General features: G+C 39.4%; 1 protein-coding gene across 1 annotated transcript; it reads left to right on the plus strand.

Moving 5' to 3' along the window:
* Positions 1 to 352: 352 nt before the first annotated feature.
* DCK (deoxycytidine kinase) lies at positions 353 to 18,520 on the plus strand. Its single transcript, XM_030563670.1, has 7 exons — positions 353 to 479; positions 2,743 to 2,858; positions 7,849 to 8,042; positions 8,954 to 9,101; positions 13,065 to 13,180; positions 13,753 to 13,852; positions 15,939 to 18,520. Exons 1-7 carry the CDS (start codon positions 410 to 412, stop codon positions 15,963 to 15,965), a joined length of 771 nt encoding a protein of 256 aa, XP_030419530.1. The 5' UTR covers positions 353 to 409; the 3' UTR covers positions 15,966 to 18,520.
* The last annotated feature ends 4,582 nt before the right edge of the window (positions 18,521 to 23,102 follow it).

The following is a 23,102-nucleotide window of genomic DNA, read 5'->3' on the forward strand; positions in this document are numbered from 1 at the left end:
CAAGGGGGGAGGGGGGTGCTCGATGCCCCTTGAAGCCCCCATTCAGCGAGCGACACGCTCGGCGCTCAGCAGCTTCCCCTCCTCGGTCGCTCTGTACTCGATTGATTTTTGGCTCGCACGCCGTCCGGGGCTGGAGGAAGGAGGGAGCCGCTTAGCCTGCCCCGCCCCCCCCAAACAGCCAATGCGGAGGCAGGGCCGTTCCGCTCGCTGACAGCCGTTGGCCCTGGCGGGCCCCCAGACATCCCGCGGAGGAAGCGATGTGACACGCGCCAGTGACGTCATCGCGCTCTATAACTACTCCCCGAGCCCCGCGCGCCAAATTCGAACGCGGTCACCGGCGAGCGCGCGCGAGCTAGAGCAAAGGCTGAACATCGGCAGCACCCGTCCGCCCGCCCGCAGCAGCGTCTCCATGGCCACCCCCCCCAAGCGCTGCCGGGCCCAGCGCGGCGTCAAGAAGATCGCCATAGAGGGCAACATCGGTGAGATCCCGCCGCGCCCGTCCGGGACCAGCGCTGAGGAGCCGCCGTTCCTCACCTGTCCCGCGACGGGCCTGCGCCGCCCTCCCCTGAGGTGACCCACCGCCATCCCTCGGTCCTTGGCGGGAAGCGCCGGGCCGGCCTCCTGCCCTGAGCACTGCGCCAGCCGCTGCCGTCCTGGGGCCACCTGCCCAGGCAGCCTCCTCCCGAGCCCGCCCGGTAGCCAGCGAGCGGGGTCATGGCGCGAAGCCGGGGGCCGGGCTATGGGCCGCTCGGGTTTTTATCGATTCAGCGGCTAAAATCCTTTGTTTCAAACAAACCCCCGGGATGTTCTGGTTCCCCCTGTAACGCTGCAAGACTGGGGGGGCGGGGGGGGTTATCTTTTGCTACGGTCACGTTCTGCTGGAACCAAATGTATTTCTTACTGTGCCAGACTTCTGTGAGTTGGGGCCTCAGGAATGTTTGTGCAAGCAGACAGGATCAGCTCAAATCCTTCCTGATAAATACTGATCGCTGTCTCCTTCTCCAGCTAGTCTCCTGGCCGCTTCTGTTTCTCAGCATTTTCCATGGACTGAATGTTACGCCAGTGAAGAGGAAGTTGAACTTGCTCTGAAGGCCAGGGTGTGCCTCTGGCTGTTCTGTGACAGCATGAGCTAAACCTTTTTGGCCTCAGACGTAGGATTGAGATCATAATTTCCTATGGTTCCTACTACCTCACCTATCTATTGCTCTGCCAGCTCTTGGTAGCCTTATTCTCGTTTTAATGTCCTTTTTTTGTTTTGAAACACTCCGGTTTTTTGCTTTGTGGCAGACTAATCTCCTGGCTTTGTAACTGATGCTCCTTGTGGACAAATGACACGATGCCTTGGTAACTTTACCAGGGAGACTACCAGTTGCCCTTAAATTTCTTAATTAAAAGCTTTCTTACTTGCCTGAAAATAAGTTAGAAGAAGAATTAGGTGGTGCACTCTGAAAAATTAAATTTACTTTTAAAAATTAACTAAACAAAAAGATGAAGTAAGATGTGTCGGTAGTACCTAAATGTCACTTCACCTAGAATACTAACATAGAGGAAGATTGTCTTTACTAGGTGTATTTTTAACTGATGTTAAACTAACCCATGTTAAAATAATGAAAACAAGGCAGTTGTTGTTTTTTTTTAACCCATATTAGTTACTCGAAGTAAACTCTAGGGGAAGCCTTTGGTTAAATTTTTTTCTCTAGGGAGGACAAGGTCCAAGCATCTTGAGGCACCTGGGTGTATTGATAGAAAACATTGTCACACTGACAAATGCACATTAAAATATAAATCAGAAAATGCAGAAGTTTGAAGTCTACAGGCGCAATAGTTTGTCTATGTTGCCAATACATAGTATTGTATAGGATAGGAACTTAAGGTGCTAATAACTTACATTACATGGGCACTTATAAAAGAAGTGAATGAGCAGTTCATTCCTAGATTCAAGCATTCAGACGTAAAATTTTCTGCAGTGCATGCACAGTTGCCAGTTTCCATTAATTAATAACTTAATGTCTAGTTTTTCAGACTTGCTTAGTGAATATAATTCAGGTACTAAGTTTAATGTTCATCCATTAACATTTAACATTTGAAGTTTGACAATAGCGAGTAGTTGTTTTTTCACTATTACAGAAAAATGGCAAAAATTATTTTTCTGGTTTTTTTCTGAAACTGTTATCTTTGCTTAGCAGTCATGAATTTTTCCAGAAAGTTATGAATAATTAAGAAGTTATTAGTGAAAATTGTTCTGTGACATTAAGTATAGCATTTCATTCCAGGTGACTAATATAGTGATGTATTTAATGTAAACTTTTCCCCCTCATTTTAGCTCCACAATGAACATTAGCTTCTCTCTTTAATCATTAGCTTCCATCTTTAACATGTTCTCGCATGCTTCTGCTACTCTGCTATAGAATATAGTCTGCACACAAGGTCAGGGTCAGGTTATATTTTCAGAGATTTTACAGAAAATGTAATATTTACAGAAAATATTATACAGCTGATGGTTGTTACAGACAAGGGGAAAAAGAGATTTGTTTGATCTCATTGGCGTTGTTCCAAGACCTAATCTACATATGGATGCTGTAATATTGTAGGAGGAGAATGTATTGGGGAGGTCTTTTCATGAAACCAGTGATGCATTGGAAGCGGACATTGCATTTGATGGAACCTGGAAAATAGTGTCTAGTGGCTAACAACCACCTCCATTACTTTGACTGTCGTATTTATTGTGCTCTTTTCCAACAGCGGCAGGAAAATCGACATTTGTGAATATTCTCAAACAATCTAGCCAGGAATGGGAAGTTGTTCCTGAGCCTGTAGAAAGATGGTGCAATGTTCAAAGCTGCCAAGAGGATGATGAGGTACGATGATAGCCTTTGATTTTTACTGAGATTAGTATTTCATATTATTTGTCCATTATTGAGCAAGAAGAAACTTCTTTGGGATCAAGGCCTCTTCTACACTAATAAAACAGTAATAAAAATATGACCTGTGTGTGTGTGTGTGTGTGTATATATATATATATATATATATATACACACACCTGTAATAGTAACAGTTTCATCAACTCTCATCATATTCATTTGACTTCCTTTCACCTTTGTAGGTTTTGACCCTTATTAAGCAAGCCTGTGATGCTCAAATGGAATGTGTGTTTACACTCATGCATGTTTAAGAGTAGGTATGGGGAGTGTAATAATCCTTTCGGCTGTCTAGACTTAGAAGTGTATCACAGAGTAAACATCATTTATACCTAATCAGCACAAATAATGGAAAAATGCCAGTCCTTGCTTGTGCAGCCTCTCCCACTTGGGCACCACTGGCTTTCTCTATACTGGCACTTCATTGGCAAAACTTTTGTCGTTCAGGGGTGTTAAAAAACCACACATACCAGAACGACAAAAGTTTTACTGACAAAGTGCCAGTGTGAACAGCGCTTTATCAGCAGGAGAACTGCTGTTGCTCATGTGGGGTGGAAATTTTTTGTCGGCAGGAGAGCTCTCTCCTGCCGACAAGCAGCAGCTACACTGTGTGCCTTTTAGCATCACGGCTGTAGCGGCACAGCCATGTCACTAAAAGTTGTGTAGTGTAGCCATAGCCTAGAACACGACAAGGAAGTATTCAAAAGACACAGCTCAGATTTGGTGAAAAAAATTTAGAATACTTCAGATGTTCCAGGAGATATCTTCTGAAACCTTTGGCAAAAGAATGTGAACTGTTGACTAAATTGTTTATATAATCAGGTTTTGATTTTGATTTTTGCATTCTAAACCTGGATCTATCACTATTTCAGCTTGCTTCATGGCTGCCACCTAATGGCACAAGTCATAATATCTGTGCACAGTAGTGCTATCACTGAGACATAAAGGAACTTTTTCAAGTGTAAAAAATAGTACAGTGCATTTTGACGCACTAAACAAAAGTTTTAAACAGTGAAGGCATTTGCCTCATCTACCGTTTATGGGAAAAGTATGTGCTTGTTGTTGTACTAGATCATCCAAACTAAGCAACTTTTCACAGCCCTTTTGGGTTGCAATGAAGAAGTTTTTGGAGATGAATGCTCATAATGGTTGAGATCCTCTAACTGCCTGTTTCAAGTCAAGGGCTGGTATCTATGGCCATCGATGTGGTAACATTATTTGTAGCCAAAAAACAGCTGCCTATAATAAAATTATGCTGTGGAGTTTAGCTTTGGCATATAGCATTTTTGACTGAGAAATTTAAAACTGAAATGCCAACAATCTAACTATAGTTTTACAGCTAATTAATAAGGAAAGTTTAAAAGAAAAAGTGAATATTGCTTAATTGTGTAACTTAAGCAGATATGTTTGCTTTTATAATAGAAATGTAGCCCTGGAAGGAATCTCAAGAAGTCAATAGTTCACCTCCCCTGTGCTGAGTCGGAATTAAGTATGCCTAGACTATCCCTGACAAGTGTTTGTCCGGGATAGTCTAGGTAACTAGTGAGCATATATGCGTATTAAACATATTTATATGCTCACCTTAAGACAGATGAGAGCAGTGTGTTCTAGTGGTTAGAATACAGGCATGGGAGTCAGACCTGGATTCTGTTGCCCAAGGCCACACAACAGGTTGGTGGCAGAGTTGGGAAGTTTCTGCTCCTCAGTTTCTCTGTTTATAAAAAATTGCCTGTGTACTCATTTTATAAAAGTCCTTAGAGGCAAGCCATCACAGAAGTGCAAAATAGTAATTATCTTTAGTAAGTTTTCTGATGTCCACATTACGTAGTCCATTTTCAATTGTACCTTTGTTAAATCAAAGCCACTTAAACAAAACAAAGGCACTCCTTTCCACTCTACCCCCACTCCCCACACACAGTAGAAGGATTATGACCAGATGAAATTTGTAATTTTCTTTATATAGCCCTATGTCACAAAATGTATATTCCTCCTACCCTTCCACAGTCTTATTACTCAAACAGATAAAGGCATTTTATTTAAAATTTCCACATAAATAGAGCCTTTGGGAACAGACTAAGCATAAAGCATATTGGGCTGAAATATGTGTGTGTTTTGGAAAGCTGTTTGGTTTTTAAGTTTATAAAAACACAAGGTTTTAATGGAGGCTATGCTGTGACCTTAACTATAGCAGGCACTAAAAGCAGTTACTACAATACTTTGTGTTTATATAATGCCTGCCTTCCAAGGATATCAAAGCACTTTACAAACATCCACATGAGGTGGGGAAGTATTCTCTATTTTTCATGTAGGGAAATTGAGGCATAGAAAGGTTAAGTGATTTGCCAAAGGTCACATATTTAGGCAGTGGCAGATTCTAGATTAAAGCCTAGTATTCTGCATTCCAAGTGCTGTGCTATTAGCTCCTGAGCCATGCTTTTTTCCTTAGAGTCCAAACACTGAAATTTTGTCAAGAAATTATGGAGTAAATCATTTTGCTGCCACGTCCATTTGTACAAACTAATGGCTTTGTGTTTGAATGTCAGGTCATCTTTACTAGAAAAGCCGTAAAGCACACAGTGCTCATGTCCCACAGTTAAGTTTTGTTTGCTGAATTTGCATGCAGTGGCATTTCAGCTGCTGTTGATGATACAGGACAATAAAATTAAATAACATCATCTAAAGCTAAGAGAGAAAGATATCTAATTCTGTGCATAGGGGCATATGTTCTTGTCCTCATATGACATGTTTAGAGTATATATAGCTATCTGCTTAGCTGCAGACATGACATCTGTTATCAAGTGAACTATAACAGATGACACGTGCTAAGCCAGCTGAATATTAAATTTAACACTGCTGTGTTAGAGCAAAAGGAGTTCTTGCAAGTGTGGGATTGGCTTTTTGTACTGCCAGCTCTTCATTTTGTTTAAAACATTGTTTGTAAATAGTGACTAAAAACTCCTGAGACTGCCAAGCATTTTAAACGCTGTAGGCTGAAAGTATCCCATTTCACCCATATCCATAGGCTCCCCCCCCCCCAAAAAAAAAAAAACACGCTGTTGCCAACAATGGCTTCACCAAAGATAGCCAAGAGATAGTGGAGACTAACCTGTGGAGCTCCACCAGGAATAGCAACAAAGAAAAAAGGCTAATGTAGACACAGTAGTTCTTGAAATTGACATGGGTTGAAGCTGTTCCTCAAAGAGAAGCTGACATGCCTTGGGAATATTTGTTCAAAAGAAACAATTTGCCATGCTTCCAAAACATGAAATATACTGTCAAATGAGTAAGATGTTTCTAAAATGTTATAGTAACAGAAAGACAATGTGGCTGAGGTAATATCTTTTATTGGACCCACTTCTGTTGGTTGAATAAAAGATATTACCTCACCCAGCTTGTCTTTCTCATAACCTGTGAGTAACGCTGACACGCGCTTGCGCACGCGCGCACACAATATTTTCTTCCTCTCATCTGTCACTCCAGCTACAACAACCCTGAAAACAACAATAGGAACAGAACACTATTTGTCCAAAACACACAATTGTTTGCTGAATTTAAGTCAAGTGTTGAGGCATTTGACCTTTGGTGTTGTCATGGTATCTTTCCCCAATCTGAACCTTAGAGTCCAAAAGTTGGGGTACCAGCATGAATTTCTCTAAGCTCAATTACCAGCTTAGATCTGATACACTGCCACCACCCAAAAATATGTAGTGTTTTGGGGCACTCTGGCCCCCCCAAAAATCTTCCCTGGGGACCCCAAGACCCAAATTACTTGAGTCTTACAACACAGGGGAATAAACCATTTCCCTCCCCTTCTCCTTTCTTCCTCCCAGATCTTTCCCGCCCTGGGTACACTAGGAGATCACCGTGATTCAAACTCCTTGAATCACAACACAGAGAAATCAGGTTGGTCCCCCCCCTTGGGTTATCCTGGAGAGATTGTTTCGATTCACGGAGCTTGAATCTGACTAAGGGATTCCCCCTTCTCCCCTCCCTTCCCTGTTAAGTACACACTCAATTCCCTTGAGCCTCAACAAGGGGGAAAAATCAAACAGGTCTTAAAAGCAAAACTTTTAATAAAAAGAGAGGAAAAAAAGTAAAAGTTATCTCTGTAATTTAGATGGTAAAAGTTACAGGGTCTTCCAGCTTATAGACACAAGAAAGAAGCCTCCCCCCAGCAAAAATACAATTTAAAATACTTCCAGCAAACTACACATTTGCAAATACAGAAAACAATCAAAAGACTATAACCGCCTTTCTTACTAAATACTCACTATTCTGAATATACAAGAGAGATTGCAGGGAGATTGGCAAGAAACCTGGTTGCACGTCTAGTCCCTTCCAGGACCCAGAGAGAACAAAGCAAAACCCAAAAAAACACAAACAAAGGCTTCCCTCCACCGAGATTTGAAAGTATCTTGTTTCCTGATTGGTCCTCTGGTCAGGTGTCCGGTTCACTGTTTGTTAACCCTTTACAGGTAAAAGAGACATGAACCCTTAACTATTTGTTCATGACAGGTGTCTCATGCCTTGCAGTATGCCTGAGGTGAATATGATTTGCAAACTCTTGCGTAAAATCTTCCCCATAGGTGAATAAAGTTAAAATGCTGCACAGTTTATAATTGTTTTCCCAAATAAAAACCGGTTGTGTTGTGCTCTCTCCCACTATGCCCCAATGTCACAGGGGGTCTCAGAAAAGTGCGGGATGCAATTTATAGTGTGTTTCAACACCCCAACACAACAAAGGGAGTTAAGATGTGTGCAAATGACACACACACTTATAAATGGAGATTAAGAGTAGATGGCAACAATTCTAGCCCTGAAAAAAGGGACTAGGCCATTTTGTCATGGTAAGCAATTTTGGGCATTTTAGAGGTAACTTCGGTAAGTTGGACCCCATAATGATTGGATGACTTACTTTTGTTAAAAATAGGAGCTGACGATGTCACAGAAAAGTGGGGGGAATGTGCTCCAGATGATGTACGAGAAACCGGACCGGTGGTCTTTCACCTTCCAGACGTATGCTTGCCTGAGCAGGATCCGGGCTCAGCTCAAATCCCTCAATGGGAAAATCAGAGAAATGGAGAACCCTGTGGTCTTCTTTGAGCGGTCTGTGTATAGCGACAGGTATGTTTAATTTGCGGACACTTGGCTGAGTAGGAGAATCCTTGTAATGTCTAGAAAGCAGACGAGCTTTCATAAGCACTTCAGAACCAGTGATTTGCGACTAGCTCTGGTGAGGTTACGATATCAGTGAATCCATGGTTCACTTTCTTTCTGTATTATTGTACAATGAGGTCATTTTACCAGCTCAGACAATAACTTTGTTCTGTTAACTGAATTATATTAAATATGTTATTTTCTGTCCTCTTAAAGGCAGGGGCAGGGTTGAGGGGAGAAAGAAGAGCAAATTCTACATCTCTCACGAACTTGTTATTCCCATGTTCTATGAGAGCTGCTGTACCTTTGCTCCTAAGTGTTGTACCTTTCAGTCTCTCGTTGCCGGGGTTAGAACTTCACTATTGAGTCCCATGTCAGCAGTTTTTGGGTTAATAGTGCATGAGGATAGTCTTAGCCAGTTTCCATGGTGTGACAGATTTCAGTGGAGGAACTGTGTATACTGGCCTAAATGCTCTTTTTGCAGTCTCCAAAGGGTGGTGAATCTAGCAGAGAGGTAATAGAGCATATGTCTGAACATGGCAGCTATGCATGACTCTGTGGGAAACTGCAACTGAAATAGCATGGGGAAGGGGACCAGGTGGGTGGCAAGACTGCAGCCGTCTAGAAAGAGAGCAAAGGGTTAAATATAATCTAGTAATAAGATCATCTGACTCCTTCAGGTGAGCCAGTGGAACAAAACTGTTAAGTTTTAGCAAAACTATTCATGGACAATTGAGTTTTTTGCAATCTAAACATCAATCAGGCCACAAAATTAACTCATCCATTTTTTTTCTAGATATTGCAGAGCATATTGAACTGAATACTTAAATAACATGACTTACATTTCCTCCTTGTTCGATAAATCTTTTGGGTTTTAGGTATATTTTTGCATCTAATTTATATGAATCTGATTGCATGAATGAGACCGAATGGACAATTTACCAAGATTGGCATGAATGGATGAATAAGCAGTTTGGTCAAAGCCTTCAACTAGATGGAATCATTTATCTCAGAGCCACTCCTGAGGTGAGAAATAAAACTTTATGAATTTAGCAAGAATGAGAATGCGATCAGATTGACCAGTCTTAAGCTCTGAGCCTTGCCTATAAATCTTTGCCTACATGAGCGTAGAACTATTTTGCCAGGTTGCACTCTTCAATATTCCATAGAAAGTGGTGTATTTTTAAGGTATCCACAAAACCACTGTTTTTTTGAGAAATCTGTTACTTTCAAGCAAATCTTCAGCCCAAGCTGTCTGTATCAGAATCTTTAAACTTCTGACTGTTCATGTTGAAACACCAATGCCAGGCATGTTACCTAGTGGCAACACAGCTGTCTGGGAAATAAAGTTAGGGCAGAGAAAGTGGACTTCTGTCCAGGAAAATACCTAGAAATAATACTTTTCCTATTTATATCATCAAGGATCTTAAAGTGCTTTACATATATTAGTAAAGCCTCACAATGCTCCTGTGAGATGATATTCTTTACAGATAAAGAAAACTTGAAGCATAGAGAGATTAAGGAGACTATGGCTGTTCTGCCTGAGAAGGTAAGATGACTTGGGTTCAGAGCTCAGCCACTTTGCCAAAAGAACACAGGACTAGGGCAGGGAGCAATGTACTAAAAACCACACACTGGATGGAGATTACAATGGAAAAACAGTGGAAATTCCTTGGCTTTTGGGTCACAGATGGTTATCAGAAGTGCTTCTTTCTGGCTCTCAATCATTCTGAAGCCCATCCCGATGTAGGCCTTGCTGCCTCATTTGCCTTGTTTGTCCATAAGTTCTCTAGTATTCAGGTTCTTGTCCTTTCTGATGTGGTTTGTGTGATATGTAGGTGTAGCTGTTGCTGATCTAGTCAATGTTAAAAGCTGTTTGGAAAACCTGGGCTGGAGGAGGGATGGGTTTCAAATTTTCCTGTTGTCTGTCAATATAGTTTTGACACTTTTTATTACCAGCCCTTGTCAGTATTCATTTCCTATGCAAATATCTTTACTGCTGCATTGAGAAGGGGCATTTGCTGTGCAAGGTGGCCTGTTCCTGACTCCTTTCCTTGTGTCTGGATGCATACTGTATTCAGTGATTGACACTGGCAAGGAGAGAATTGTTGAGGCTGCTTGCTCCCATATAATGCCATGTGAGTGTTTACTTTTTTGACTGTGATTATAGGCCCATCTGTTCTGTGACAAGGGGAAAGTATGGCCGTAAGCAACTTGTCTAAGGTCACAATCAGCGGCAAAGCCAGGAATAGTACCCAGATGTCTTAATTTCCAGTCCTTTGCTATAAACATTTAACCACAGTTAAGACTGTTGGGCTGCTCTTTTCATATTGCACTTTTCCACTACTGCTGCAACTATTCCTTAGGGGGAAGAATGCTCTTTTTTGGAATCCTTTGCCAGTCCGGGACACATTTCTTGATAACAGTAGATAAGAGCAATGTCAAAGTATTTATGAATGGAGGGGTACTCTCACTTTATAGAGTAATCTACAGCATATAAGGGATGGTGTAGATTTGGCTTGATCGCTCTCTGTGGGCCTTAGCAAAGCCAATAGAACAACTTGGAGTTATTGTGTGACTTAACTGGTCATCTGTACAGGCAGGATTTAACATGTCTAATATATTCTTGGAAATTTTAGGGACTGCTCTTCACATCTTTTCAAGTTTTCCTGCATCTGTGTGTTTAAAGATTGCTCTGGGTAGTGCTGATATGTCAAGGGATACTTCAATTTTCTTGACTCCTATTTTGTGACAAGGCAAACAAACCTTGCATTTACTCTCTTCTTAAGCTCAGGTAATGCTAGATTGGGGACGGGGAAGGGTGTAAGGCAACACTAGCATTGAGGATCATGAAAATTCCAGTGTTCAAAGTTCAATTTAAATTAGAATATCCCCATAATTAGTATAATACCTATATGAATAAAGAATATTATAGTATCATGTACAAAACAGACTCTTAAGTTTACAGTAAGCATCTTTCTTGCAAATATTGCACCCTGTGTAATTGTAAAGAAATATATAAGTGCCCTTCCCTTTGTGCACATTGTCTCAAAGGCACTTAGCTTTTGGCATCTAGTATTACAACATTGCAGAGCCCTGTGTGTTCATTCTTCTGAATCCCACGCACCATGTTATGTTTTCATATTTGGCCTTGAATTTTATTTGTTTCTTTAAAGTATGACTAATTTGTGTATTTACATCTTGTGAAAAGAAACTCGGTAATTATGATCAGGGTTTGCAGTGAGTACACAACCAGGTGAAAAATATAAGAACATGAAAGAAACACTGTAAACTAAAGACAGACATACGTTAAAATCCTTTCAAATAATACTTTAGATTAATAAAATCAAAAGAACTTTAAAAATCCAGTATACTTTTAACACCATTTATGCTGTTGACTTTTTCCATTTCATTCAGCTAGGACATTGTATCTAGACCAGTCAAGTGCACTTCTTTCACTGAACGTACTAGCATAATGCTGTGGTGTTTGAGTTATATCACTACAGGGGAATAGCTAAACAAAAAGTTTGAATTGCCCCATTACCACCACCAAATATCAAGCCACTAACACATTCTATTCTTACTGAGTTTTGCAATCTTAGCATTTTAAGAAAATCTCAGGTTTTGGCCTGAATTATTTGAACATGCTACTTTAAACCTGTAGATACTTGGATAAGCTATAGACACGCTTCATAGTAAGAGTGATTGGCAAACTACTATTTACGCACTGGACCAAGAGTCAAGAATTCTTTGTTCTATTGCTGGCTCTCCCACAGAGTTGATCTGTGATATTGAGCAAATTTGATTTCTCTGTGCCTGGTTCTCAATTCATAAAGGTTTTTTTAATTGAATTTTTGCCCCTTTTTGCTGTTTTATTATCTATAAAGAGAGCTAAAAGATGTGTGTTGAAAAATACTCTTATTTTTCATTTTACAATAATCAGGAATTTCAAGTTTGGCCTTCCCCTGTTTTGCCAAAGGACCTCTTGGTGGGCTCCAAAGATATTTTCTGAACTCTCACCTTCATTGGAGTGTTTGGGGTTGCTGAGACACCATTTCTCCCAAGGGCTCATGAGCCTATGGAATTAAGTAGATGTCAGCAAAACAAACAGGTTTTAAACAGGCTGACTAAAAATTCTTTTTCTTCAACTCTTGGCTCTTCTGATGTCATAATCATAGTTCTCAAAAACTAGATAAGACATGAATTTCTGATGCTATGGAGACTGTTTTCTTCTGCCTTTTGTTTTAACTGTTTTGGCTCTCTTCATACAACGTAATAAAGGGCACAAACCCATCTCTTTTGCATATAACCTATAAAAGATTATAAAAAATAATCTCATGGCAATACTCTTTGATGTCTTCTGATAAAAGGTGCCATAAGTGCAAGGTAATATGAGTAAATACCTTTTGTAATAAAAGTCAGCAATAAAACTTTTCTGCGTATCACAAGGTCTGAAAAATCAAAAAATGTTGTTGGAACTTTTAACCGAACCTGCCCCTTTACACATCACTTCCTTATTGTATGGAGTACTGAAAAAAACACCTTTTTTTATTAGCGTCCTGGGGTTGCAGGATGAACTTGAACTTTTGTTTTATATTTTGCCTTTAAGTGAAAGATTTACCTTTTGAATTTTTGAATCCACAATGGCAACCTATTCTCAAGAATAGTTGTTCACATTCCCCAATTAAAAGGATATAATCAAGTGAACCTGTAAGTTCCAATGATGAAGAACTGATGCAAAGTTTCTCTTTATATTGTTTTTTTACCATTTTTCTGCCAGTTAACCAACACCACCTCATTGGCCTCCATCAGCTAAACATGGAAGTGTCTTTCTGTACTCCCAAAGATCATTCACTAATATAAGGGTGGTAATCTTTGGTAGGAGTGTAGGGTATTGGGATTTAAAAAAAAGCTTCAGGGGGTTGAAAATAAATTGGACTTCAATTCTTCTCTTGTAAATTGGTCCACTTCTTTTCTTTCTGCTTTTAGAAATGCTTAAATAGGATTTACTTGCGTGGAAGAGATGAAGAACAAGAAATTCCTATTGAATATCTGGAGAAACTTCACTACAAACATGAAAGCTGGCTTCAGCATAGAACATTGCGGTAGGCTTTTTTCATTTTGACAAATGCTTGCCTGGAAACATTTGATAGTGAAGGTGTTTGCCAGTGTCTTTCCACAAGGTTTCAAATAAGACTTCAGTTGTCCTTGAAAATGTCAAACCATGATAGCTTTTAAAAACCAAGTATCTTATGCATTTGGTTTTCTTATACTATATCTGTAAATGTCTTATTGGGCTCAGTGTCACAGGGTGTTGAACATCATTTGTGGGTCCAGGATGCCCTTCAATTCATGTTCACCTCAGCTGGAGCTTAGAGCATTCAGCAGTTTGCAGAACTGAGTTCACTGGGATATGTAGCCCGGACATTACTGAAGTCACTTGGAGGTGCTGGTCACTCAGCACACTGTAAATTCAAGGTTATTTATTTAGGAGCCTATCCAAGGAATCTTGCTTCAGATTTAAAAATTATGAATATAATTTTAAGCTCTGCAGTTCTTCCAGTCTGAAAGATTTTCATTGTTAAGATTTCTTTGATGAAGACTTGATTTATTTTTACCTTGCAATTAATATAATTTCTCTCCTTTTTCCTATTCTTACACCCTTATTTCTATATAGGACGGATTTTGAATACCTGGAAGAAGTACCCATCTTAACACTGGATGTTAATGAAGATTTCAAAGGCAACAAAGACCAGTGTGAAAATATGATTGAAAAGGTAAAATTTAACAAGAAATATCAACTTTTTGCTATTTAAACATGTTGATATACATTCAATACAAGATCACATTTATGTTGAAAGAAAACTATATATTTTGGGACAGTAGTCTGTAACTTCAAAACAATCCCTCACCATAATTTTTCTGTGCAATATTTAACCTGAAGCTTTTTTTAAGGCACATTGGAGACCACCACTGGTAACTGTGTGTGTGTATGCATGTACATTCGCAAATATATGCACCTAGGGTCTCTGAGCAATACGAATCACTCCCCCGTTCAGCCCACTACTATCACCACTTTGAGTCAGTAACTACATGTCTCAGTTCTGACCCAAAGCAGCAAAAGGAAAATATTGAGTAAATATATAAATCTTATTTGTGACACTGGCAGTATATAAGCCCATTGAAAGACTGTAATTAAAAAAATAAAACTACTAATGCAGGGAAGAGATACATAAAATTATAAAACCTACTTCACTGTTTACATATTAAGCATGGTTCTTAAACATTAAACAATCAAGTTTTCTTTGTTTATAAATGATGTTCCAGCTTGATGTTACACTGGTTAAATCTTGTGTGCTCTTAACGGAGAGAAACTGTTACGTTGCTGCCATTTTCGACAGTCATACACAACTACAAAAGTGTTTGTTAAAGAAACAGACAAAAATGCCACTGAAAAGCAGTGTAGTAGGCTACTTTTCAAATTTAGTTTCTCAATTTGTTTGGGAAATAATGCGGAATATAAAATGGAGCTGTTGCATTTTTGGATCAAATATATTTCTTTGAGTAGTTTGGGAGAAACTAAGGTAAGGGTTTTGTTGCATCAATCAGATCTATTTCTTAGCTAATGAAGGCATACAGAGGTGACCGATGTAGTGCAGGTGATGTACAAAACTTTACTATACAGAAGAAAAATGCTGCTTTCCCTTTATTTCATGTTTAACACAGTACTGTCCTGTATTTGGGGTTTTCTTCATATTTTTTTTTTGGTCTCTGCTGCTGCTGCCTGATCGTGTGCTTCCAGTTACAAATGAGGTGTGTGGCTGATTGGTCATTTTGTAACTCTGGTGTACATAAATTTGAGATTCTACTGTGTGTCTGATCCTGAAGAGCAAATTCTCAAATACAGTAGCTCTTCACTTAGTCATCCCGGTTAATGTTGTTTTGTTATAACGTTGCTGATCAGTTAGGGAACATGCTCATTTAAAGTTGGGCAATGCTCGTCATTTGGCAGCCGCCTGCTTTGTCCACTGCTTGCAGGAAGAGCAGCCTGTTACAGCTAGCTGGTGGGTGCTTGGAACCAGGGTGGACCGACAGCCTCCCTATTAGCTCCGTGCTCCTCTAAGTTCCCTGTGCAGCAGCCACCCAGCAGGCTAGCAATTGTAGCTATCCCTCTCCACACTGCCATGGGCTGCTCCTGCCCTCTGCCTTGTAGCTGGTCCCCAAGCCTTCTGCTTGCTGTGCAAGTTGTGGGGGCGGGGGGGGGAGAAGGTGAGCTAATGTCAGGGTGTCCCCCTCCTCCCTGCTCCTACACCCTGCTTATCCCTTTTTCTCCGTATAGAGCAGGGTGGGGACACCTAACTCCCCCATTTACATTAATTCTTATGGGGAAATTGGATTCACTTAACATCATTTCGCTTAAAGTCGCATTTTTTAGGAACATAACTACAATGTTAAGTGAGGAGTTACTGTAGCTGCATGGGAGTTCATTAGTGTTCATATATTTGGAATGTTTATTTTCTGAACTTATATACATGTTGAATCCATTCTTCTGTAACAACTTTAGATGTGATTTTAAAGAATCTTGTTGCAGTTTACGACAGTTTTCACATGTCTTAGAAACACTGAAGAATTCCACATCAGTATAATATGTGGCTTCCTGGGGTTCTGCACCTACTGAACTTCAGGAATCTTGGCTTTCTGCAACTCTGGCCACAAAATCACATACTTTGCCATGAGATTTTATTTCACCCAATAATTACACCTTGTACAGTATAAGGTAGTGGAGAGGTGAAAAGACAGTTCTCATAGATCTGTTTCATAAATACACTTAATTTGATTCAAAATATTTTGCTTCTTTTGCAGGTCAAGGAATTTTTGAGCACTTTATAATCCTTTTGAAGAGCAAACAGAATCAAACTGTTCCAAACATCTGTGAGATCAGAGCATGGGTTCAAATTCGGCTTATAAGGTGTCTGAAAAGGAGGGTTTCAGTGTTGTTGCTTTAACAAATTGTGAGGAACAAACACACTTTTTGTAATATTTGTTTTACAAAATGTACGTGTGGATTAATTTCATAAACCAGTAGGCCTATTCAGTGTTGTACAGAACAGTTTACAAGTTACCCAAGGTTACAAAGAGTCCCAGGAGCCCTTAATTACTACTCCTGTTTCTGATTAGAGTAATAAATTCCCATAGAACACTCTTCTTGTTTTGTCCCTAATTTGTATTTAATTCCCATGTAGTTAGGGGTTTTATCAGAACTGGTCTCCTGTATTTTTCAGTGGAATTTGAGAGTCTGCAAGGGAAGTTGTACATTCTGTAGCAGCTTCGTCCCAATTAGGGGAAGAGAGGATATTGAGGGGAAGGGATTTCTGCTAGTGAGGGAATTAATTTACATAAAGTCCCATACATCAAAGTACAAAAACGTGTTTTGATAATTCCGGTATATTGGTGGGACTTTGCCCAGAATTAGTTGGGTCAAAAACCAAACCTAAAGTATAATGCTCCTTCAACCAACTTGTCTGCCATTTTTCTGTCATTTTGTAAAGGTATTTAAGACTTTCCATCTATTAGCACTTGTTTTTTTTATAACTTTTCCTGTACAAAGTTATAAGATCTGTAGAAATTATCCCATATGAAAAATAATTTCTATCTGAAATTTAGGAATCTCTCTTTGGTAGCCAGTAAATCCTTTTATTTCCTGCAGAGGCCAGCATCTGCTTGTTGAATGCTGAAATAGAAAGTAAAACTATGTAAGCTGTCTTTGGGTTTTAAATTGTGTTTTTTAAATGTGATGTGAATAGACTTTTTTAAATGTTATCATGGTGGGAGTTGCATTGTTCTTACTTAGCATCTCCTGCTGTTTTAATTTCTTCTCTAACTAACTGTTGGACTTCCTGCAATGAAAAGGAGACTACTTTGTGGAGCAGCCACTGTTTAATGCACTGATCTTTGTAATAGTGATTTTTCTTTCAAATTCTGAAAACGCCATCAACCATTTAGACACACATCTTGAAATATGTACTGTATTTTGTGCTGTATTGTTTTGCATTCAATACTTTTTCTTAATATGTAATTATACACTTGGCTTTTGAATGCAAATATTCTAATTTCACAGGATTTTATTATAATGGTGCTCATGTTCCCTGTCAATTTTGAGATAGAATCTCCTGTGTGACTAGAATCATGTTGGAAAAATAAAAATGGATAGAAACTGTTTTGCACTTACTAAATTGTTGGCTTTCAGTATCTTGTAACAGTTGTGCATAGACTGGCAATATCTGATATTCATATAGGAGCTGATCTGATGTCAATATATGTCAAGTTCTCGGAGGATATAAATTCACTAATATTTTTTTATATTATGTTACTGAGTCCAGATTTCCAACACATGGAAAATATGGAAAATGAATTACTAATTCCATATCTTTTCCAGACTTGTTCAGAACTGCAGAGGCAAAAGGAGACATTCTAATATCGTAGCTCCAGAAACTTCATTTAAAGCCAGTGTCAGAGATCGATGAAGATTCAGTTTAGATTTAATTAAACATGCAGCAGAAACCTTGAAAGTATTCTTGCCAAATCTACACCAGACACTAGCAACCTATTTTTAACCAAGTTGCAATTATCTGTTAGGTTTCAGCTGCCAGGGTTTAATACTTTGGCGTGATCATGTGAGGAGTATTGTTCAAAATCTTAGGATGATTAAGCTCTTTATGTTATCAGCAGGTCCAGGTTATAATTAATATTTTTCAAACACATCACAGATTACATCAGTATTCTGGGGGAGATTGTATACAACCAGTTCCAGAATGCAATACAAAATCACTGAAACCCACGTGAATTCAGAGGAGAAAGTCTCTGCAACTTATAAGAACAGTTTTAATTGCTGTGAATATAAGACTGTTTCAGGGCTTTGGTAGTAGCTGGACTGACAGCACTGGAAGGGAGGTTATTAGTGCATAAAATAGATGCAGCGCAAACAACAGCATATCATATTTGCCTACACTGTACTGCCTCAACTGTGACCTTAGAGGGGCCATCTCTAACAATGCAAGGATGATTCAGTCTCTGTGTCCAATCAATCCTTGGTCTCAGCTGAGGTTGACAATTAGAGCTCTGCTGGATTTTATGATTAAAAATTGTGTATATAACTGACCCCTTTTTGTTTCACTTACCTTACCGAGAGCTCTTCAGGGCAGAGGTATGTATTCGGGTGAGCGTACACCTAGTATGACAGGGTGTAGATCCTGATTGAGGCTATGGAGTCTGTTGTTGTACAGTTATTAAACAATGGAATGAATATACCCTTTTATGCTGGAAAAAACAATCTGGTATGTCACAACATGCATTCTTACATTTACACAGTTGGCCTCATGTTAGTGGAATTGGGTGGAAAAAGGATTTACTTTTTAAGGGTATTGTGGAAAAATGGATCAACTACTTTGTATTAAATATTGGTTTTCAGAAGCTGCAGTGTTTTCCTTCAATGTTTTCAAGGATTTCCATCAGGCTGTCCCCTGGAGTCTTACACCAAGATTTTCAAAACATTTTTACACACCTAAGTGAACTGATAGTCAAAACATTTGACTATCAGAAACTGCCTTGATTTCATGAGCAGCTATTGGGTGAAAATTAGGTGACACACAGGAGCCTAACTTTAGTCTCCTGTTTCTAAAAATCTTGGCTTTACCAAATAGTGTTCTATTTTTTCCTCATAAACGGGGGGGGGGGGGAATTTTAAACTTGAATGTGATAGCAGAGGATATGAGCCTGATTAGCTTTGAGTGTTGCTTTTTCTTATTGCTCCTCTGTCATGGCATCCTGTCCCATCCAAAACGCAATCCTCAGGCAGGGACTAACAGTTATACCACACTTCACAATGAAATAGTAGAGGAGGACAAAAATGGGCATTGGGAATGATGTGGTCAGAGCTAAAAACATTTTAATTAAGAATTAAATCGAGATCTCCTTGTCAGTTATTCTCAAGAGTGACTAGTGGTTTTGATTTTAAAATAAATCTTTTTTGCATTATTGACCTGTTCCTGGCATGGACATAACATGTTGTTTGATAGTTCACCACATTGTCTTCCTTGCCATGCTTAAAATCATTAAATGTTTCTGAAACAACCTGCTGTTGAAATGGTGCTTTTTAGGTCTTGAGTGTTTTATCCCGTTGCTTTCCTTCGCTTGAGATAGTGACCCAGGGTGGAGATGTTGATTCATTTAATACTGAACATTTCAACAAGGCCTGAATATAAAATTGGCATGTAGAATTAATTGTAGTTTTTTTCAGTTAGGATGCAGTTTCAAATATTAATAGGTAACATTTTAATCATTGTGCAAAATCATTTATTAGGTATTCATTTCAGAAATGCACGTTACCTCACTTTAACAGTGGTCCCTGTGTTTAGATTTTTAAGGATGTGGGATCTAACTTCTGTTAATAATACCTAGCTTTTGTATATTGCAGCTTCCTGTATGCAGCACATTCAGTTTTGGTGACAGAGTTACTGATTTTTTTGAATTGCATATGGAATAACTTTTCTATATTCTACATTTATTTAAGCAGGTTTCATAATAATTAAATTGTATGTAAAATGTGATTAGTATTGAATTGGCTTTCTTTTCTTGCATACAAAATTAAGGCCTTTTGAAAGACCTGTTTATTAAATAAAAATGACAAAGGAAAACTACACAACACAATTGTTAAATGCAGACTTACTCTATATACCTTTTCATAATCAATGCCTATCCTATGAAAAGGAATCTTATAGAAACAACATGGTCAAGTGGTTAAAGCACAGCTGGGAATCAGGACTCCTGGGTTTTTTTTTTCCAACTCTGCTCCTTAACCACTGTGTGATCTTGTGTAAGTCACTCTGAGCCTAATTCTTAGCATCTCAAAAATATTGATATCTCTCTACCTCATAGGAAGGCTGTGAGGATTAGTTAATATTTACACACTGTTTTGTATATCTAAAGTGCTTTGCTACATATTTTAAGGGGCCAAAATAAAGCAATGTTTTTAGTGTCTTCAGTGCAGCATTTTGGTGCTTGCATAGAAATGGCAAATGTCCCAATGTCATGGCTAGCAGAGATTACTTATTTGTTTTAAATCAGATTAAAATCAATCATTAAAACACCATTTATATCCAGGTTCATTCAATGAAGAATAGTTCCTTTGGAGCAGTCATTTCCCTAAACACCCCTTTTCAGAAAATAATGGCTACTAGGAGTTCCAATACTGGAATAAAAACCTATGGGAAAAATTGCACTAGAGTCTCTTGTTAGTGATGATGTGAAGCTTATTGTTCAGTTATGTGTAGAAATTGCCACAGGAGGTCGTTGTACCCTCAGTTTTTATTTGCTGAGCTGGCTGCAAGCAGAGTATTAGCATTTCAGCAGAGACTGGCTTTGGCTTTGGAAAAGGTGGTAATGGAAAAGGTCAGTTTCTTGCTGTGCCAGAGAAAAGGCATTAACTGATTAGTAAATACTTCACTGAATGAGGGAGGTGTTTATGTGAACCAACAAAAAAGAAAAGAAGCCCTATTAGATTAAATGCGAGGCTATCAAAGGCTGAGCTAGTGGGAGCTGTTTTGACACCAGAAGGTCTATGCAGCCCCCAGCTGGTTCTGCTGTGTGACTGGATGTTAATGCGTGGATAATACTAATCCTGGTGTGTCTGATGATAACAATCTTCTAGTGCTGTACCTACAGGCCTGTATGCAGGCAACAAGCAGTACTAATGCTGGCAGTATACTGGCAAAAATTAAGCAATTAGGAATGCTATTAATTGAAGCTACACTGTGTGGGCCAAATACAGGCCTGCATTAAGTAAGTAAGGCTCCCCTGGAAGGATGGCCAAAGTCAACAGTGACAAAATGTAAGTTTCATGTTGGGTGGAAGTGGTAAAATTTTAATTTGCATTAGGTTGACATTCAGAGAGTGCATAAAATGAGTGTAACTAGCTAACTGAAGATGAAATCCTGGCCCTGTTGTCAGCAATGGGAGTGTAAGGAACATCACAAGAAAGGAACTAGCAGGACAGTGAAAGGTAGAAGTGGCCACCAACTATACCTTTCATGCACCTTTCTGATGGTTGCGTCTCCTGCAGTTCCATCTCGAGTGTAAGTTATGCTCTTCTGTATGACCATGGAATATCAAATCAGTGCAGGTATGCTGTTTAACTATTTAGTGTACCATGTACTGGGAATAGACTCCATTCTTCTAAAACTACATTGACTTTACTAAGAGAACTATTTTACAGAAATGTTGCATCTGTATGCATTCTTGCTGTGTGCACACACAGAGTTCTTGGTCCCTACTCTGTACTCTTCCCAGCAGCAGTCTGTGCTCCTCCCTACAAGTTTCATTTAGGTTGCTACATCTTTCCACTTAACAATTTTTGTTGTCTTTTGTGCAAGTGTTTGCTGACTTGCTGGTGCCAGAGGTTACTAGTTTGTGGCCCACCATAGGACAGGGACTTTACTGCCAGCCCATTGTGATCTTTTAGGCCTCGCTTTCCGTCAAGTGCATTTGTCTTATAACCAGTCTCCTGTTTATCACTAATGGTGGCTGTCTTGCTTTCACCCTATTGCTACCTTCTTTATACTAGTTTTCAGAGTAGCAGCTGTGTTAATCTGTATCTGCAAAAAGAAGAGGAGTACTTGTGGCACCTTAGAGACTAACAAATTTATTTGAGCCTAAGCTTTCGTGGGGTACAGCCCACTTCTTCGGATGCATAAAATGGAACATATATTGCGGAGATATATATATATATAGATAGATAGATAGATAGAGATACTTATATACTAGATAACATCCTGTTGGCCCTCTGTTGCTCATATACCTTGTTTTTTCCAACTCTAGATCAAGCCAGGTGGTGGCTAGGGGTCATTCTATGTCCTTTTGGGCCTGGCCTTGCCCTTATCTTGGGACGAGCTTCTACTCCACAGTTATCTTTGGTTTCATCTTTGCTGCTATCCGGAGTCTAGTTTCCGCATGTGGCATATATCACACTACAGCTTGGCCTTGGACGGTTGCCTTTTGCATTGCTCTGTGTGGATATTTGATAGTTGGACCTAGACTTGCTCACTTGTGCATAGTGGCCTCAGGTGCTTAAAATGTTGCCAAATGGCAATGGACCTGTAGTAACAGCTATTTGCCAGAAATTTCTATCAGTGGGCTTGTCTGTATTACATGGACTAGAATCAGTTGGATAGCTCCTTTACAGAATGACTGAGGGCTGACTGAACACACTAATGTTTTGTTTCAGTTATTACTGCAAGTTCATGATGTCTACCTGACCATATATATTGGGCTGAATTCACCCTGAGTGCAACTGCATTACAATTAATGGTTTTACACCAGGGATGCATTTGACCCAATAAGAAGAATTTATTTGGTGGTGGTATTTGATAATTCAATGACAGGAGCCAAACCATTTCAAGATTCAATAATTTAACCATCCCCAATGTAGTGGGATAGAGACACTTCTCTTAATCCACTGGATGACCCATCATTATCCGTCATATTCACACTCTTGTACTGAGTGTGCAGTGCTTGTGTTAAGGATAACATTCTGATTGCTCGTCAGAGCTAAGAGGACACTTCTGAATGCTATCAATTGGCTGTAGTAATAAGGGATCAGTTAACAACAACTAATCTCTAACTCTGCTCTCAGGAAAAATGAGGAGGAGTTCTTGTGGCACCTTAGAGACAGTGAAAATGAGATCATCATTAATAGAAAAGGCCAGGTTTTACACCTGGCTACAGGAGCAGAAAGGCCCAGCATGGGAGAAACAAGATAAGAGGTCAATGACTGGGTGAGGGTACGGAGAAGGGAATAAGAAGGAGACAGTGTAATGAAGAGTTGAATGGAATAATGGTAGGTCACAGGTAGGTCTGTGGCATTGGATGTCACTGAGGATAATTCAGAGAATGGGAATGCAGAATGCAGACAATCTGTGGCGCTAAACAAAGTAATATGAAAAGATATGTTGGTTTTAAAAGCTCCAGTAGTGA

This window comes from Gopherus evgoodei, chromosome 5 (genome assembly GCF_007399415.2).
Source record: "Gopherus evgoodei ecotype Sinaloan lineage chromosome 5, rGopEvg1_v1.p, whole genome shotgun sequence".
Lineage (NCBI taxonomy): Eukaryota > Metazoa > Chordata > Testudines > Testudinidae > Gopherus > Gopherus evgoodei.